At 23.8% G+C, this 16,636-nt stretch overlaps 3 protein-coding genes across 3 annotated transcripts; 2 read left to right on the top strand and 1 right to left on the bottom strand. All coding sequences in view use genetic code 6, as the record gives it.

Annotated features, from left to right (window-relative positions):
• Positions 1-199: 199 nt before the first annotated feature.
• Positions 200-1,873, bottom strand: TTHERM_00239270 (hypothetical protein; the record flags this gene model as incomplete). Its single annotated transcript, XM_001024851.3, has 2 exons — positions 828-1,873; positions 200-716 (listed from the first exon to the last, which is right to left on the bottom strand). The coding sequence occupies exons 1-2, from the start codon at positions 1,814-1,816 to the stop codon at positions 200-202; spliced, it is 1,506 nt and encodes a 501-aa protein (XP_001024851.2). The 5' UTR covers positions 1,817-1,873.
• Positions 1,874-2,382: 509 nt separating this feature from the next.
• On the top strand, positions 2,383-4,201 carry TTHERM_00239260 (C2H2-type zinc-finger protein; the record flags this gene model as incomplete). The annotated part of the gene is made up of 3 exons (XM_001024850.4): positions 2,383-2,912; positions 3,041-3,188; positions 3,497-4,201. The coding sequence occupies exons 1-3, from the start codon at positions 2,662-2,664 to the stop codon at positions 4,199-4,201; spliced, it is 1,104 nt and encodes a 367-aa protein (XP_001024850.3). The 5' UTR covers positions 2,383-2,661.
• Positions 4,202-5,847: 1,646 nt separating this feature from the next.
• On the top strand, positions 5,848-16,072 carry TTHERM_000239259 (transmembrane protein, putative; the record flags this gene model as incomplete). The annotated part of the gene is made up of 19 exons (XM_012800216.1): positions 5,848-5,960; positions 6,011-6,178; positions 6,247-6,318; positions 6,371-6,943; positions 7,243-7,797; positions 7,855-7,964; positions 8,082-8,252; positions 8,313-8,421; positions 8,488-9,135; positions 9,407-10,614; positions 10,681-10,982; positions 11,130-11,997; positions 12,145-13,044; positions 13,106-14,516; positions 14,664-14,826; positions 14,883-15,356; positions 15,408-15,642; positions 15,691-15,813; positions 15,879-16,072. The coding sequence occupies 19 exons, from the start codon at positions 5,848-5,850 to the stop codon at positions 16,070-16,072; spliced, it is 8,397 nt and encodes a 2,798-aa protein (XP_012655670.1).
• Positions 16,073-16,636: the final 564 nt, after the last annotated feature.

The raw sequence follows: 16,636 nt of genomic DNA, 5'->3' as shown, positions 1-16,636 counted from the left end.
TATTTAATATCATACAAAATGTATTGGTTTATTCTTAATCAATTTAATATTTTTATACAATATTTTTATTTTGTTAATTATCTACAAATAGTATAAAATTGATAAATCAAAATATGAAAATTAATAATTATAATAAAAAAAATATTCTAGTGTTGAAAGACTTCAATTTTAATATGGGATTTAAACTATTTTTTATATTTCATTTAAGCTTTTAGAGAAGACCTTATAGCTTTGTACTTATGTCTTTAAGGTTACTATTAATTGATTTTTCTAAATCTAAATTATGTTCTAGTTCTTATTCACATTAGCTCTTTAGGAAATCAAATTTGTTATTAGATTCAAGTATATCTTGATGCTGTTTTTGTTATTGCTACATACTATTGTTGTTGTAGTTGAGATCTATGTTTTGGATATTTTTAAATTAAGACAAATTTGAGTAATTTGAGTAATTATGTTTTTTAGGAGTTGAAGTAAAGAATTTGCTGTTTGCTAAATTGACTTTAGAATTTAATTTACTAGAACTTTTATTTATCTCAAAATTAGTAGATTTATTGTTAAATTTAGGAGTAGATGAAAAAATAAATTTATTTTTTGGATTTGTTTATTGCACTTGTCTACCATAAAAAGAATGGCTTGAAGTATTTTCATGAATTTCATCATCTTCTTATATAGCTGTCTGCTATCTTGATTTTGGTGATTATAGTGACTAATTCTATCTATTTTGTAAATGCATTATTCGATATTAAAAAGGAGTAAGATAATAATAAAAAAATCAATTTCAAAGAATATATTTGAAGATTAAAAATTTAAAGAAATGTTTGTATTACGTAAAAGACCTTTGTTTAAGAAGAATTTTGTTATTTCTGTTTTCATTCATTAAACCAAAAACTTCAATAACGTTTTTTTCAGAAAATTTAGAGAGAACCATTTAACTATTTTCATCTCTTTGATTTTACTAGATGTCCACCTGCTATCTCTATTTTTCAGGTCTAAATACTGACATAAAGCTCTTATCAGAGTTGTTTAATCTTAGATTTTATGCATTTTAGATTTTTTTTTGGCTAAATTAATGAGATTTAACTAGTTCTTTTTTCATACTCTCAGGCCACAACTCTGTAATGCACATTGTTCCCCTTTCCTGCATAAACTGAGGTTGAACAAACGTATTTTTGTTTTGTAGTTAAATTAAATCTAAAACTATGCTGTCTCTTTTTCTTTTATTAGAGAAATTTATTTTCATCATATTCTTTTATTTTTCTTAATCGCTTTTTAAACCTCTTTCTGCCTCATGCTATGAAAAGAAGTCTATCTTATTATCTAATTCTTTCACATTAGTAACCTCAAAAAAAGGAAATTATTTATTTAAAAATTCTTAGCTTGATTCGTTTAAAGGTTTTTAACTTGATATTTTTTAGGCAATAATTTTAGAACTCTCCATTCTCTGTGAAGGAGAGTGAATTTTCGTGCTAATATAGCTTAATCCAGGTAAAGATATACCGCCTTATCCAATATCAAAAAGCTTTTTAGCTTATTTATTAAGCAGCAGTTCTTAAGGAGTTATAAAAGCTGAAGCCCTACGGTGGATTGAGTTATTAAGCTATGGTAGTAATTAAATGCGGCTAGGTCTTTTATCTATCAAGCAGTTTCTGGCTTAATATTAATTCTAGTTAAGCAATCCATCTGCTTTTATTGTATTAACATTATGAAATTTAGTTTAATCTTCTGTCATAGCTTTACTAGTATTTAATACTATTTAATTAATTAACAAAATTTTAAAATTAGTTTTCTAAAATTGTGCAGGTTGTTTTTTACTCATTAATTTTCTTGCCAATTAATTTTTTCGAGGTTGATCAACTTATTCAACATTAATCAAAGATATAATAGAATTACATTAATAATAATAGTAATTATATTTTGCGATTTTAAATAAATAAAATTTATAAAAGAGATAATTTTTTTTTCAAAAAGAATACTTATGTGATCAAAATATAAATAAATGAGCAATTGTTATTTGAAGTGAAAAAAAATTATTAATTTATTTTAAATTTATTTTTTTTATAAAACAAATTTTCTTATTTTCTTAAATTTTGATATTTGACCATAATGCATTTATTATAAAAAAATATTAGATAGGAAATTATAAATTTTAAATAATTTAGAATCTAAATAAATTACAATTAATCGTTTTTAGTAAAAACCATATTAATTATTTAATACATTGACATTTATAAAATTTAATATCATTTTTATTATTAAATACAAATATATATGCAGGTAGGTGTGTGTACATTCATGCAAGTTTGTATATAGGTTTTGTATTTGAATGATGATGCTATCTATATTTTAGAAAAATAAATCAATAGATTTATTGTGAAATAAAAATTCTTATTATGGCGGAAATAATTAATTAATGTTAATATTTTGACATCAATAAATAGAAAGAAAGCATGCAAACAAGCAAAAATTTATTAAATTAAAATTTGTTTATTAAGATATTATTAGATAATTTATTAAAATGGAAAATATATTAAAGAATTAATAGCAAAAAAAATTGTGAAAAAGGAGGGAAGAAAATAAAAAAGACAATACTTGTAAGAGGAAGAGAAAGAAGAACTAAATAAATAAAATTAAACTACAATATTATAAGTTATACCACATCAAATGGAATTAGAATCTTAAAATTAATCTAACTAACCTGAACAATTAGACGATGAAGCAGATGATAATGAAAGGGAATAGAATTATGATGAAAATCAAAATAGTGACTAGTCTGATGATGAAGAAGAAATCGATGAAGATTCAAAGCAAGAAATGCAAATTGATGAAGAAGAGGATGAAGATGACAATGAAGGAGATTTGGACAACCAAGATGGTTAATAAAACAGTCAGAGTCAAAAAAAAATGTCTAAAATGTATCTATTTCATTTTAAAAATTAAATTTAAATTCATCTTTCTAGCGTTTTTTTTTTAGTGATAAAATAAAACAATTATTAAGTATAACAAAAATAAATTTGTAACATTATTTTAAATGTTATCAAAGGAATGATTAAACAAATGGAGAGAGTGAATTCGATAGATCAAACTTTGAAAAAACTTAAGGTTAAACATCTAATCAACTAGAGAATGAAATGAGTGAAGAAGCAGTTGCAATGATTCCAAAAAAGGTTAAAAAATGGGAATTAGTTTGGGTAAAAAACTACTTTGAAATAGCAAATATTTCAATTAAATATCAAATTTTCTATTTTTGTAAAGCTTTTTAGTTTAAATTGCATGCTTTCATTTGCAAATAATGAGCTCAATTATAAATCTTTAAAATTTATGAAGAGAGCAATTTATTTATTTATTTAGAAAATTGCATTTAATTTAAATTAATTAAAAAGATATCAGAAAATTGTTTGATTCAAAAATCTTTTAAAATATTTTATATAAACAGAAAAAAAAAATATTTAATTTATTAAATAAAAATAATATTTTATTTATGAATAAACAAACTTAGGTAAGAGTTTAAAATGTTTGGGACTTTCATTCAGATATGTATATCCGTAAATGGATATGTTCAAATAAAAAGGATGATGGAAATTCAGAAGTTAATGGAATAGCTATATAGGCACATCCTCAACTTAAAGATAGCACTAAATAAAATTCAACTTCAGCTAATAATGCCCAGGGAAGTAATGGATCTGCTGCTAATCCAGATAAAGCAGCAGCTGTTTCAGGTTCTTCTAAAGGAGAAAATTCAGCTTAGTAAGGTGCAGGCGCTGGAAGTAACGGTTAAGGAGGTAGTTTAAAACCAAGAACAACTCCTAAAAGCAAAGAAAAAACTTAAGTTACAGTATAAAAAGAATACAAATGTAAACAAGAAGACTGTGGTAAAGTATTTTTAGATTCATCTGCTCTAAAAAAGCATATGCTAACCCACGGTGCCAAAATGTATGTTTGCTAAGTTGAAGGTTGTGGTAAGAGATTTGTTGACAACTCAAAATTAAGGAGACACTAACTTGTACACACAGGTGAAAGGCCATTTAGATGTGAAATTTGTGGTAAAAGTTTTTCCCTTGACTTTAATTTAAAGACTCACTTAAGGACTCATACAGGTGAAAAACCATACGTTTGTAAATTCCCTGGTTGTGATAAACGCTTTACTTAATCCTCAAACCTTTCTGCTCATGAAAAATCTCATTATGTAAAAGAAAAGAGATGAAAACAATTATTTTAAATACTATGAAAAAAAATATATTTTAAAGTAGCAATTCATTATATATAATTTGTAAAATACTTAGCAAATGTTAAATTTTCAATCAATTATTTTGTTTGTTAAATATTTCATCAAAATTCAATTCATAACTGGTGCGTTCTTAAATAAAACTAAAATTTTTAAATATAAAATATTTATTTCATTATTAAATCAAAATAATTATTAAAACTTAACAAATAAAAATAAAAATAAAAATATATTTTTAAAAAATAAACAAAAATAAAGAAAGTATGCGAGAAATTATTCTAATTTTAATAATTCCTCTCTCAAGTTAAAATAAAACATGCTTTGCTTGATAGATAGATAGATAGATAGATAGATATATAGATAAGATATTTTTATTTATTGCATTTTTCAATATATATTTGCAAATATGCTTATTACCTATTTAGGTAGAGTTTATAATTGTAATTTAAAAAAATAATATAAACTTATTTATATTTTCAGAATATTTTTAAATTCTTTAAAAGGAACTAAATAAATTATTTTAATTATATATTGTGTATTTTTTTATATTTAGCAAAAAAAATGTAATATTCTCAGATACTGCTAAACCTCATAAATTAAGAACTCCAACTCTTCATATTTTAAAAACTGGAAAATTGAAATAAAAGCTTAAGTTTGGTATTTATAGTTAAAAAAAGAAATATTAAAAATGAAGTTTTTACAATAAATAAAAAAAAGCAACAAATATTTCCAAAATATAAAAAATAATTTTCAGATAATTAAAATTTAAAATATTTTTAAGAAAATTTTACAATAAAGTTATGATCAGATCATTTTCAAAATTTAAAAAATGAATCAAAAAACTAATAATTATTATAGTTGGAATAAAAGTATTAGTGATTATTAAAGGTATTGCACAAGTAAATTAAATTTTAAAAGCTGTTTATAATTAAAATGTAACAATTTACTTAGAAATTAACAATTTAAAAATAATTTAAGGCTGTAAAAAAAATGTTGATGGTTCTTACCTAATTATCAGAAATGAAATAATTAGTTCAAAAATCTTTAAAAATATTCTATTTCACATTAATAAATGATACGTTAATACTTATCTTAATTAATAAAGAAATGTATTATAGAAAGTTAAATAAAAATAGATAATTTTATAATTCGATACATCTAAGTGTGTGCATATAATTTTTAGAAATTTTAAAGAACTAATGATGATAATAAGAAAATAACTTGTATTTATTTTAAATCTTATTCAAACAATTTACACTTTAAAATCAGTATAAAATGAAGATTTTCTATTATTGAAAACAGACTATTTAATAATAATTTAAGGCTTTAATAAAAAACATTGGCTCTTTTTATTAAATAAGCCTAATTATCAACAACAAAATAAATTTTTTCTGAAAAATATTAAACTATTTAGTTTCATATTTAAAAAATGGCCTATAAATTATCTTTACAAATAATTTGAGGCTCAAATAAAAACAATTTTCTAGATTCGAAGTAATTATTATCCAAAATTTACTATTAGTTTAAAAACAATAAATATACTTAAAAACTGTCTATATTATTTCATTACAGATTGTATAAATAATTAATTAAGAAGAAAAAAAAGAAAGATAAAAAAATAAGAAATGCTATAAAAGAAACTAAATATGTTAATAATAAACATATACTTTTTATTAAAATTAGTTTTATCTACTAATATAGATACATTTATACCAGGCTACAATATAGACATTGATGGGTAATTTTTATAAAATATTTGTTTGTTTTATTAAATTATTTATTTTTAAGATTATCGATTGCCTTAACAAATCAATATTTTGACTTTGGTTAAAATTCTTTTCTAACTTGCCCTGAAAGTTGTGGAGCATGTAATGATTAAAATACTTGTATAAGCTGTAAATTTGGATTCTTTTAATGGTCTCCTGTGTTTAACAATAATTTATATTGTGTTTAATGGTATTTAAGTTTTACTTATTTTATTTTCATAAAAAGTATTAAGTTAGTTTACTTTTAAAAAAAATAAGTCCTATGTTTAATCCTAATGATATTTAGAATAATATTCCCTGCGCTGATTGTGTAATGAATCCTTTAACTTGGTAATAAACTTATTTTAGACTGACTGCATATTTATCTATTTGATTATTATAGGTAAAATACCAAAAGATGTAGTTATAAATTCACAAGAATATAAGAAATTTAAGATCAAAAAGTGTTAAGATATTTGAATGTTTCAGATTCTTCAACCTAGTATCTATATTAAGTTTATACTAATGATTAAATAGGAAGCTAGAATATACAAGTTGTTGAGTTTCCTGGTGGTGATAAGTGGTGTGGGTATGAATTACAAAATTAAATTTTTGGTCTGAATTGTTATAGCATATATACTTAAAACCCAGTAGATTAATCATAAACAGCTGTAATATGTAGAACTGGATTTGCTTTTAATTGGAACACTGGTAATTGTGATTAATGCCCTGCTAATTGTGATTAATGTGCATCAAGTACTTAATGTTCTGTTTGTTCAATCGGATATACATTAGGAGCATAATTTTAATGTGTGTAGTGTACAGCTTATATAGCAAATTGTAATAGTTGCTATTTTCAAAATTCTTAAGGAATTAATTTTATAACAAACTCTTACTAATCTGGAAATTTTCAAGATGTCAATAGCTTGCAAGCAGCTGGATTCGTTATGAGATGTTCTTAATGCTCTTAAAATCCGTAATTTTATTTAACTTGAATTTTTATTTAAAAATATGAAAGAACCTTGAATGTATTAAAGAGAAAAAAAGCATTACTATTATTTATTAATAAAAATGCATCATATTTTAATTAAAAAATAACCTGAGTTTATTTATTAATTCAATTATTTGCAAAGATTATTTAAATAGATATTCATTTTACAATTTTTTATAAGTTAAAATGTAAATGATTTGAGCGATTTTAATTTACATTGATTGACTTAATTTACAAAATAAATACACTCTATTATTTTACTCAAACGCATTTTTATAAAACAGGATTTATTTTATCCCTAGTTTAGATTTAACAAATTGTGAAAACTGCTCTTCAATAAATAATTGCATAAGTTGTAGATATGCATCTACAGATTTAGGGTAGGTTTTAGATCATTCTAGTAACCCATTTATAGTAGACTAGTCTGATATATCAAATTATGGAAAATATTGCTTATTTTGCTCTGACCCTTACTTCATAAATTACAATGGCCAATGTGAAATTTGTAGTGATCCAAACTGCGAGCAATGCTATTATGGTTCCTCTTCTGGTACTGATAGCAGTTATACCTTATAGCAAAACTTTATCTATAAAAGTACTCAAGATAACCTCATTTTAAAATGTGCTTTTTGTATTTATAGCTTAAATTCAGCAGCACTTATGTTAGATGGAACTTGTAGAACAGGTCTAGCATTTTTATAAACTAAAGACCCAAACTGCGGAAAGTGGAATTAATTTAAAGTTCTATAAGCAGGTGCAAGCTTAGATGCAACATACTTTTAATGTGTAGAGTGCTTAAATGGTTATGGGTATGATGTGAGCAAAGCACCATAAAATAGGTAATATCAAAATAAAAATTATTTAAATGAGTAAAAATATTGATATAAATATAAAAGGATATGCGATCAGACACCTACTCTAATGAATGTTCCGTTTTGTACTAGTTTTTATTATATTACTATAAATAATGTTCCCTAAGCAGTATCTTGTATTAGATGTTAATAAGGTAATAATTATAAATTTTTTTATTTTATCGATATTAATTATGTAAGGGCTTGATTGGAATTTTATCATTTCTAAATATATTATTATTTATTATAAATATATAAATGTAAATAAAAAGGGTTTACTGCTTCTGCAGCCAGAGGTTGTGTCTCTTGTTCTAGTGGTTTAGTAGGTCAAAATACGATGAATTTTTAGACACAATCTACTTGCTCTAGATGTAGCTTGATCTCGCCGACAGGATTTAACTATACATACTACTTAATTACATCTCAATAAAATTTAAATGCAGGTAATTTTTTTATAGTTAGTTAATATGAAAATATGAAAATAATTTTATAATTAATTTTAGCTAAGACAGCTTAAATAGAAATTTAATAAAATTTACCATAAATTCCATTATGCACTTAGTGTGGTTCAACAAATGTTTATGGATTTTGTCGAGTAGCTTGTTTTTATGGGTAATTTTATCTTTAAAAAATATAAATTTCGTAATAAAATTTAATTAAAAAAATTATTTGATTTAGCTGTTATTCAGAATTGACATATAACGCATGCATTTAAAACCCATCCACATTTAGTTCTAAGTGTGTAGCTTGTGGCAATGTCTAAAGCGTTGATTGGAATTTATCTTAATCATTATCATCAGACTCTACTCAGTGCATTTTATGTTAAAGATATTGTGGTATGTGTTAACAAAGAACTACAACTTAAATGAATTTGATTAACCCATATTTTAACGCAGTCTATACTTATGATTTACAAAAATATGCTAATTAATGTATAAAATGCAGAACAATTGATGATATTTGTGATGACTTTTAAGATCCATCATAATAATATTAAGGGTATCATCTTGATTGCACTAAAAGAAGTGATTACATAATGAATTACGATCCAAATATCAACTAATGCACACCATGTTTAAAGACTGATCCATCCTGCACTAGAATATTAAAAATATAATAGCTTATAGAGTGTAGACCTAATATATCAGCCGATGATTTAAACTTAGGAAATGATTAAAATAACTATTTTAAAAATAGAGCTTCAGGTAATTAAGATCTTAGTCACATTTTTACTGGAGTAAATGTTGTATTTTTAGATGCTTGGAATCCTTCCACAACTTTGTCAATTAATTTTTAAGATTTTGCCAATGTTGACTAAAGTAACCTGTAAGATTTAATACATTGATTTAGAATAATTTTATTTTCCTCAATAAATATAAAAATTATTATAATTTAATTTTCAAAAAAATTTAAAAAACTAATTATAAGAGCAGCTTTAAGGGTTTTTATAATTCATACTGAAAGAAAAAAATCATCAAAACTACCATAATCTCAAAAAAATTAAAAATTTTAATTAATAACAAATTATAAAAAATTTTTCAAAAATCATTTGCTTTTTCTTGATATTTTTTAATTTGAAATAAATTATTTATCATAGATAACTATATCTTGCTCTAAACGAAGAAAACGTATCTAACATAGAATTTGAATTGCTATTTATACCTTATGAATAATAATATACTACAAATGATAAAATTACTAAAACTGGAAACACCTGTTTATTTCAAAATGATGTTACCTTTTCTTTGCAAATTGCATAGCACATAGCTAACATTAACATTTTATCACTCACTTTCAAGACACTTAACCCTAATACTGGGTAAATAGGCTAAGATCCTTTAGATTTATTTATAACTCAATTCAGTTTTTCAGGTTGGAACTACTTTAATTTTGAGAATATCAATTTTCTTCCCATGTACTCACTTAAACCTACTGTCCCTTTAAAAAATATGCTTCTTGATTTTTCAAATAACTAATTTTCTAGTTAACTATTTTTGACTGATATAAATTTCGTTAGCGGTTATGATATTAATAAACAATAAACACTTTTAAATTCAGCCAAAACAATATTTTGTCCTGTGATTGATACGTACAATATGAATTATATTCAGCTAAAGAATGTTTTAGTATAAAATTTTATTTACTAGAAATCAATCAACCTATTTAAATTTAATGTAGCATTAGCCTATTAAACTTCCATATTTATGATGAATATTAATAAATTAATTATAAATTAATGCTAGTTTTCTAATGTTGATTTTATATAGCTCTATTTTAACACAACTACTATCCATATTAGTGATGTTACAATAGGTATGAGTGTTTTAACAAATATGAATTTTATTAATTAGCTTCCTGGTCATAATTTTGCTTAATCTTAGCATTCATTAGCATTAACAAATATATTATTTGACAGTACTTAATTCTTATCAAGCACTTTTTTGAACGCATATAATTTGCTTACATTTAAAGTAACTTCTCTTACTTTAAATTTAGTGTCTAATCTTTAATACAAATAAAAAACTGCCTTAATCACTACAAATATAGGAACTATTACTAAAATGAATTTATTAAATTCCTTGACTAATTAGGTACCTGTTTAAACCATATATGCTTCAAACATTACACTTTTCTAATTTCCAACTTAAAGCTAAGCAAAAGCAGCTCCAAGCATAACTTTAGATTAACTAAGTGTTTAATAAATTACATTTTAAGCAACCAATGGATTTATTATGAATTTGGCAAGCTACTAAAATGTCTATTAAGTAAGAGGAGAAGTAGTAGTATCCAATTTAAAAATATTAAGTAAATTTACAAAAAAAAGTATAATTTCAAACAATTTAATATTTTTTATTAAACTTGATAAAATAGGTTGTTCTGGAGACACTCCTCAAAACTTTTTGTTTTATTTCTCTTCTATTAGGTTGGTGACATTTAGTTAAGTTACTATCTCAGACACATTAGGCCTTAGCTTTATATATGCAGGATACTCAGATTAGATAACTCTATCTTAAGGTAGCATTAAAAGTGCTTAATTTCCACAAATTTGCTAAAATTTAGTATCGTCAACTTAACTAAACTAGTATCATGGCTAAATTCTATCTATAAAAAATCTAAGGTCTTAACTCTATATGGAAAACTACTCCTTTCAAAATTTATGCACAGTTGATAGAGTAATACATTTTAAAAAATAATTTTTAGAAAATATTAAATAACACTTTTGAATGTAAAAATTAATTAGTTTTAAATTAAAGAATAATAGATTCTCCTTATTTAATTTTTAATGAGAAAATTGATAACATATAAATTTAATTAATTAGGCATTTTTCTATTTTATTCATGATTAAAGAGATCCTATTTTCCCTTCAGAAAAACTTTCTGGTACAATCCCATATTTCATTTCATAAAATGCTAATTAATATGACCAGTTTGATATTAAAGGTACTAATACAAATGTTGCATTTAATACTTTAACTTTCGACAGTATTTCAACGATTGTTTAAGATTCGAATGTAGTATCTTCAGTATTCTATTTTAACACTAACATTTAATATCGAAATTTACTTGTAGATGTTAATGCTAATAATATTTAAATAGTGACTCAATAAGATACACTATTTAAGTCTTCATCTGCATTCATAAACTAAGATTCAAATCCTTCATCTCTAATATTAGTTAGACTTACCTTAAAAAACTGCAACTCAAATCTTCAAATTTAAAATGGCATTCTTTTTAACGGTATTAATTTTGCAACTGAGTCTTCTGTATATGATACAGCTAATTCAGGATCAAAATATAATTAATTTGGTTATCAAGGAGGTTTTCTAAATATAATAACTAAAAATATGACAATTTTATCTTCTAAATTTACAAATTCTATATCTGATTAAGGTGGAGCTATTTACTTGAAAACATTCTCAACAACAGCAAAAGTGGTTATAATAAAAAGTATATTTTAGAATTTAGCAACATCTTTTAATGATTAAGGAACTGGTATAGGAGGAGCTATATCAATAGATGGGACTACCTCGTTAACTTTAACTGTTTCTGAGTGCACATTTGATAGCATCTTTTCTTACAAAAAAGGAGCAATTCTAGATCTAACTTGTGGTTAAACAATTTGCATAATAAATTTTAAAAGCAATATTATTTCTAATGTTTTTGCACCAACAGGCAGTATATTCAATGGTAAATTAATTATTTTAGAATACTTTTTAAATATTTGAGATTATTGATTTAAGCTTTGAAACAAATATTTAAAGTTATTTTTTTCTTGTTATTTTTATTAATAATAAATTTATTTTATTTAACAATTTTTAATTAATAATTAATTAGTAAAATTCAATAAGATAAGTCAAACTTTGTCTTTCATAGACAATAAATACTCTTCTAATTTAAAGATCTCTGATATGATTGGTCAATATTAATTTTTCTAAGAAGCAAATACAGATATATTATAGTCTATTTAATAGTTCTATATTATCTATATTTAAGGAGGAGCCATAGATTTTGAATCAAATACTTTTGATCAAGTTGATTATTTACAAGGCCTCCTTTATGTAACAGGAGGGATGTTGTAATTTAATAATAATAAGATATTGAATTCCAATTTTAGGTTTACTCCTTTAGTTTATTTTTATAAATTAGGAATAACCTCATTAAACTAATTAACTGTATTAAATATGAATGAATGTAGTGATTGCTTAGAAAATGGTCAATTACATTTTTTAACAAACTACGCGTTGACATCATTTAACAATTTCTTTTTGATAGAAAGTCCCTCTAACAGTCTCTCAATAGTATCTGCAGATATCGAAAAAGTAGTATGTACTAAATGCACTTAAGGTATTCTTGGAATTCAATCTACCTCTAAATCTATTACATTAACAGGTGGTAGTTTTAAAAATAATAATTCAAACTAAGGCTCTTTGTTTATTGGAGGAAATTCTGCTCCTTCTTTAAGAATGTTAGGAGCTTAATAGAGCCCTGCAGGCGCGTAAATTACAATTAGTACTTTAACATTTTAAGGTAATAGCGCAACTCTAGGTGGAGGAATATACATATCATACAATAATCTTTTGCTTTCATCTGTCTAATTGAATAAAAATACAGCAACTTAAGGAGGAGGAATATACTTTCTTACTTCTGATTCTAACCCAAATACATTTATATTGTAATAATCTTCTATTAGCTAAAATTCAGCTTAAGTTGGAGGAGGTATCAAAGTCATTGGAAGTAAATTTTTCTTTATTAATATTATAGAAGTTAAGTTATTAAATAAATTATTTTTAAATAGCTTTCCCTTAGCTGATGCTTGGATCTACAGTAAGTGGAAATACAGCGATGCAATCAGGAAGTGATATCACTAGTTATCCTACAGGATTGAAGGTATATTAAAATAGAAAATATATACCATATAATTCATAATAAGGAGCAGTTATTTTTAATTAATGGTCTCCTGGAGTATCAACTGATCAGGAACTTTTTGTGTATCTTACTGGATAAGACGGAACAATTTAAAAATTAGATTCTGGGATAACTGCAACTTTGACAGTATCTCTAAACTATTAATCTGATTCTTAAATTCCATCTACTGCTAAAATTTCTGGAACAACTACAGTCAATTATGATTCGTTAATTGGTGGATTTTATATGAATCAAGTTTAATTTTAGTAGCAACCTCAGTCTTAGTTACTTGCGAAACTATAGTCTTCCATTATTAAAATCCCTACATTCGATAATACAGGAGCATTAGTTTCAATAAATACTAATTACAATCTTCCATTAATTTTTAACACTAGATACTGCACTATTGGCGAAGCCTTCCTCGCTGCAACTGGTTAGTGCTTCCATTGTGCAAATGGAACATACAGTATAGTATAGAATTCAACATCTTGCCAAGATTGCCCTAAAATAGGTGTAAGTAGTTGTCCTGGAGGAAGTGTACTTAAATTATAATCAGGATATTGGCGTCCATCAGCAGATAATGATAATATAGAACCATGCTCTAATTAATTTTCTAATTGTGCAGGCGGTAAAGGAGTAGGTGATTAGCTATGCTCTGAGGGACATATTGGGGCTCTTTGTGAAGTTTGTGATATAAGTGCTAGATTTTGGTTAGAAAGCTACTCTAATAGCGGTTAATATTCTTGTGGAAAATGTAAAGATACATCAAATAATACATTAAAAATGGTAGGGTTAACTCTCTACACTTTAATAGCAATTTTCTTCTCTGTTAAAAGTACTAAAGCTCTTTTGGACTCCTACATAATAACATTCTACTTTTAAAAAATTGGTCTGATTTAAAAAAGTGCTAAAGTAAGTACAGAATCTGTAGGAATCATAATCAAGCTATTTACAACGTATCTTCAATTGATAGTAGTTATTACTACTTTTAATTTATAATTACCTCCAGGTATAAGCGATATTACAGTAAATGTGGGAGATCCAGTATAACAAATGAGTTTTAGCATGGACTGTGGTCTATATAAGATATCTGGGAAAATACCAATGACATATTTTAGATTGATGTGGTCATAATTAATGCCATTTTTTTATGTTACTACTTACTTAATAGGACATTATTTATATTAAAAAGTCAAAAAGATATAAAGTAGAGCTGTTATTGCTTGGATAGCATTCATCTACATATATATCTCTATGTAGCCTTCAATAGTTAAATAAAACATTTAGACAATATCATGCAGGTAATTTTTTAATAAATGTTTAAAAAAAGTAAGAAAAAATAGTTTTATGAAATTTATTTATTCTTTAAGGTTTCAGCAAAATTTGATTTATTTTTTTTAATGATAATTTGATTGACTTTCAAATAAAATATTTCATAAACAAAATAGATAAATATCAGGACTTTAATATATTAAAGCAAATGTTTCTGAACTGTGCTATACATCCTAACATATAGCATATATGCTTCTCTTGATATTACCAACCCTGATTCTGTGGGTATTTTTGATACCTATTTTCTTTTTAAAAAAAATGTATGACGGAAGATATTAGGTAATTTATTAAAAGTATGAAGATAGATATAATATTGAGTTTAAATAATAAATTAGTTGGATAAAATTAATATGTAATACAGATTTGGGTTTTTATATACTGAGTATAAAAAGACTTCTTACTTTTGGGAATTAGTTAAAGTTTATCAAAAAACTTTTATTACTTTTTTTATCAATATTTACGATAGCTATAATACTGTTAAGGGAGTGCTTGTTATACTAGTACTTGTTGTTTACTTAAGACTGTAACAACACTATTAGCCTTATTTGGAAAAAAGATTTAATGATCTAGATTTTTAATTGAATTTAACAGTAATTGCATCAATTATTATTTCTATGTTCATCTTGGATAATCCGTTTTCCTATTTAATTTGGTTCGGCTATATTATTATGGTTGTAATAAACACAATTATAATTGCATAGCTTATAAGAATTTTAATTTCTGGTTACACTTAATAATTTGAAGCTAAAATAGGAGATAAAATAGTAAAATTCTCAATTCGTTATCCGAAAATAGCAAAATATTTGAATGTAAGCAAGCATATTTGATAAGATATTTATTAATCAATTTTTTATTTATAGTTGCCTTAAGTTCCCAAAGAAAGAATCAAAAATTTATGGAATAAATGTAGGATTCATGTTAAATTTACTTTTATCAAGCCAAAAGCTGAAAAAGAACAAAAATAAAAACATGAATCAAATGATTTAAAGATTGAAAATTATGAGTCTAAAAATTAATTAATTAAAAGTGATATTTTGAATGATAAGAGTTCATAAAAAGCCAGTTAAGAGATGGAACAAGTAAAAATAAGGCCAAGTAAGCTTTAGATTTAATTAATAACGTTTATATTTTAATTTTAAATAGAATTAAATTTAGGATCATTAGAATAAATTGACCAAAATATGTACACTCATAACTAGATTGGAGGATTAAATACAGGTTAGAATATTGAAACCAATTTAAAAATTAATAGGCCTTCTTCAAGCAGTAAATAAATTTTTCTCAATAAAAATTAATCCTTATTTTAAAAACAAAAAATTTTTTAAATAAAGAGTAATTAATGAAGATTTTGTAAAATCCTAATTTTTATGACTCCCCAATTGATAATAATCATGATGATTTTAATCTTTTGAATGAAGTTCAAAATAAAGCAGTCTTAGATATAAACGAACAAACATAAATTACTTTTCAAAATTAATAGAAAAATGAATAAAATAATTAAATTGAAGTTATTAATATGGTTTGAAATTCAAAAATTATTTAATAAATACATGTTAGTCCGCAAAAATGTGTATTGAATTGTGACATTATAATTTTATTTTTGCTTTAATTAGACATGAATATTATATTTAAATCTCATTATTCTAAGCTGATTATTAAATTTATTATTTTAAATTGTGAAAGATATTTATTAAATAATAAAATTTCTAATATCTAAAAAAAAATATTGGTTAATTATTAAAAAAAATAAAATATTTAATATATTATTTCTTATTATCCTTTATATTGAATTTAAAATGAATAATAAATAAACTTTTTGGATATCATAAAATATTTAAGTATTTATTTTGAATGGATTTATCTCTAAGAATAATATATACCTTTATTATCATAGACCTAATATAGCTCTTGATATTATAATAAAAATTAAAAAGAATATTACTAATTATGGTTTGAAGGGGTTTTAAATAAATTTTAAAGCCTTTAAATGTAAAATCTTATGATATATGAAATGATTTCATAAATAGATGGATTTTTATAAATAAATACACAAATTTAAATGATAATAAAAAATGGTTTTTATTTTGAT

The sequence above is a fragment of the Tetrahymena thermophila genome (assembly GCF_000189635.1).
Source record: "Tetrahymena thermophila SB210 genomic scaffold scf_8254373, whole genome shotgun sequence".
NCBI lineage: Eukaryota > Ciliophora > Oligohymenophorea > Hymenostomatida > Tetrahymenidae > Tetrahymena > Tetrahymena thermophila.
The sequence above is the reverse complement of the archived record's forward strand: the minus strand, read 5'-3'. Positions and strand labels throughout refer to the sequence as shown.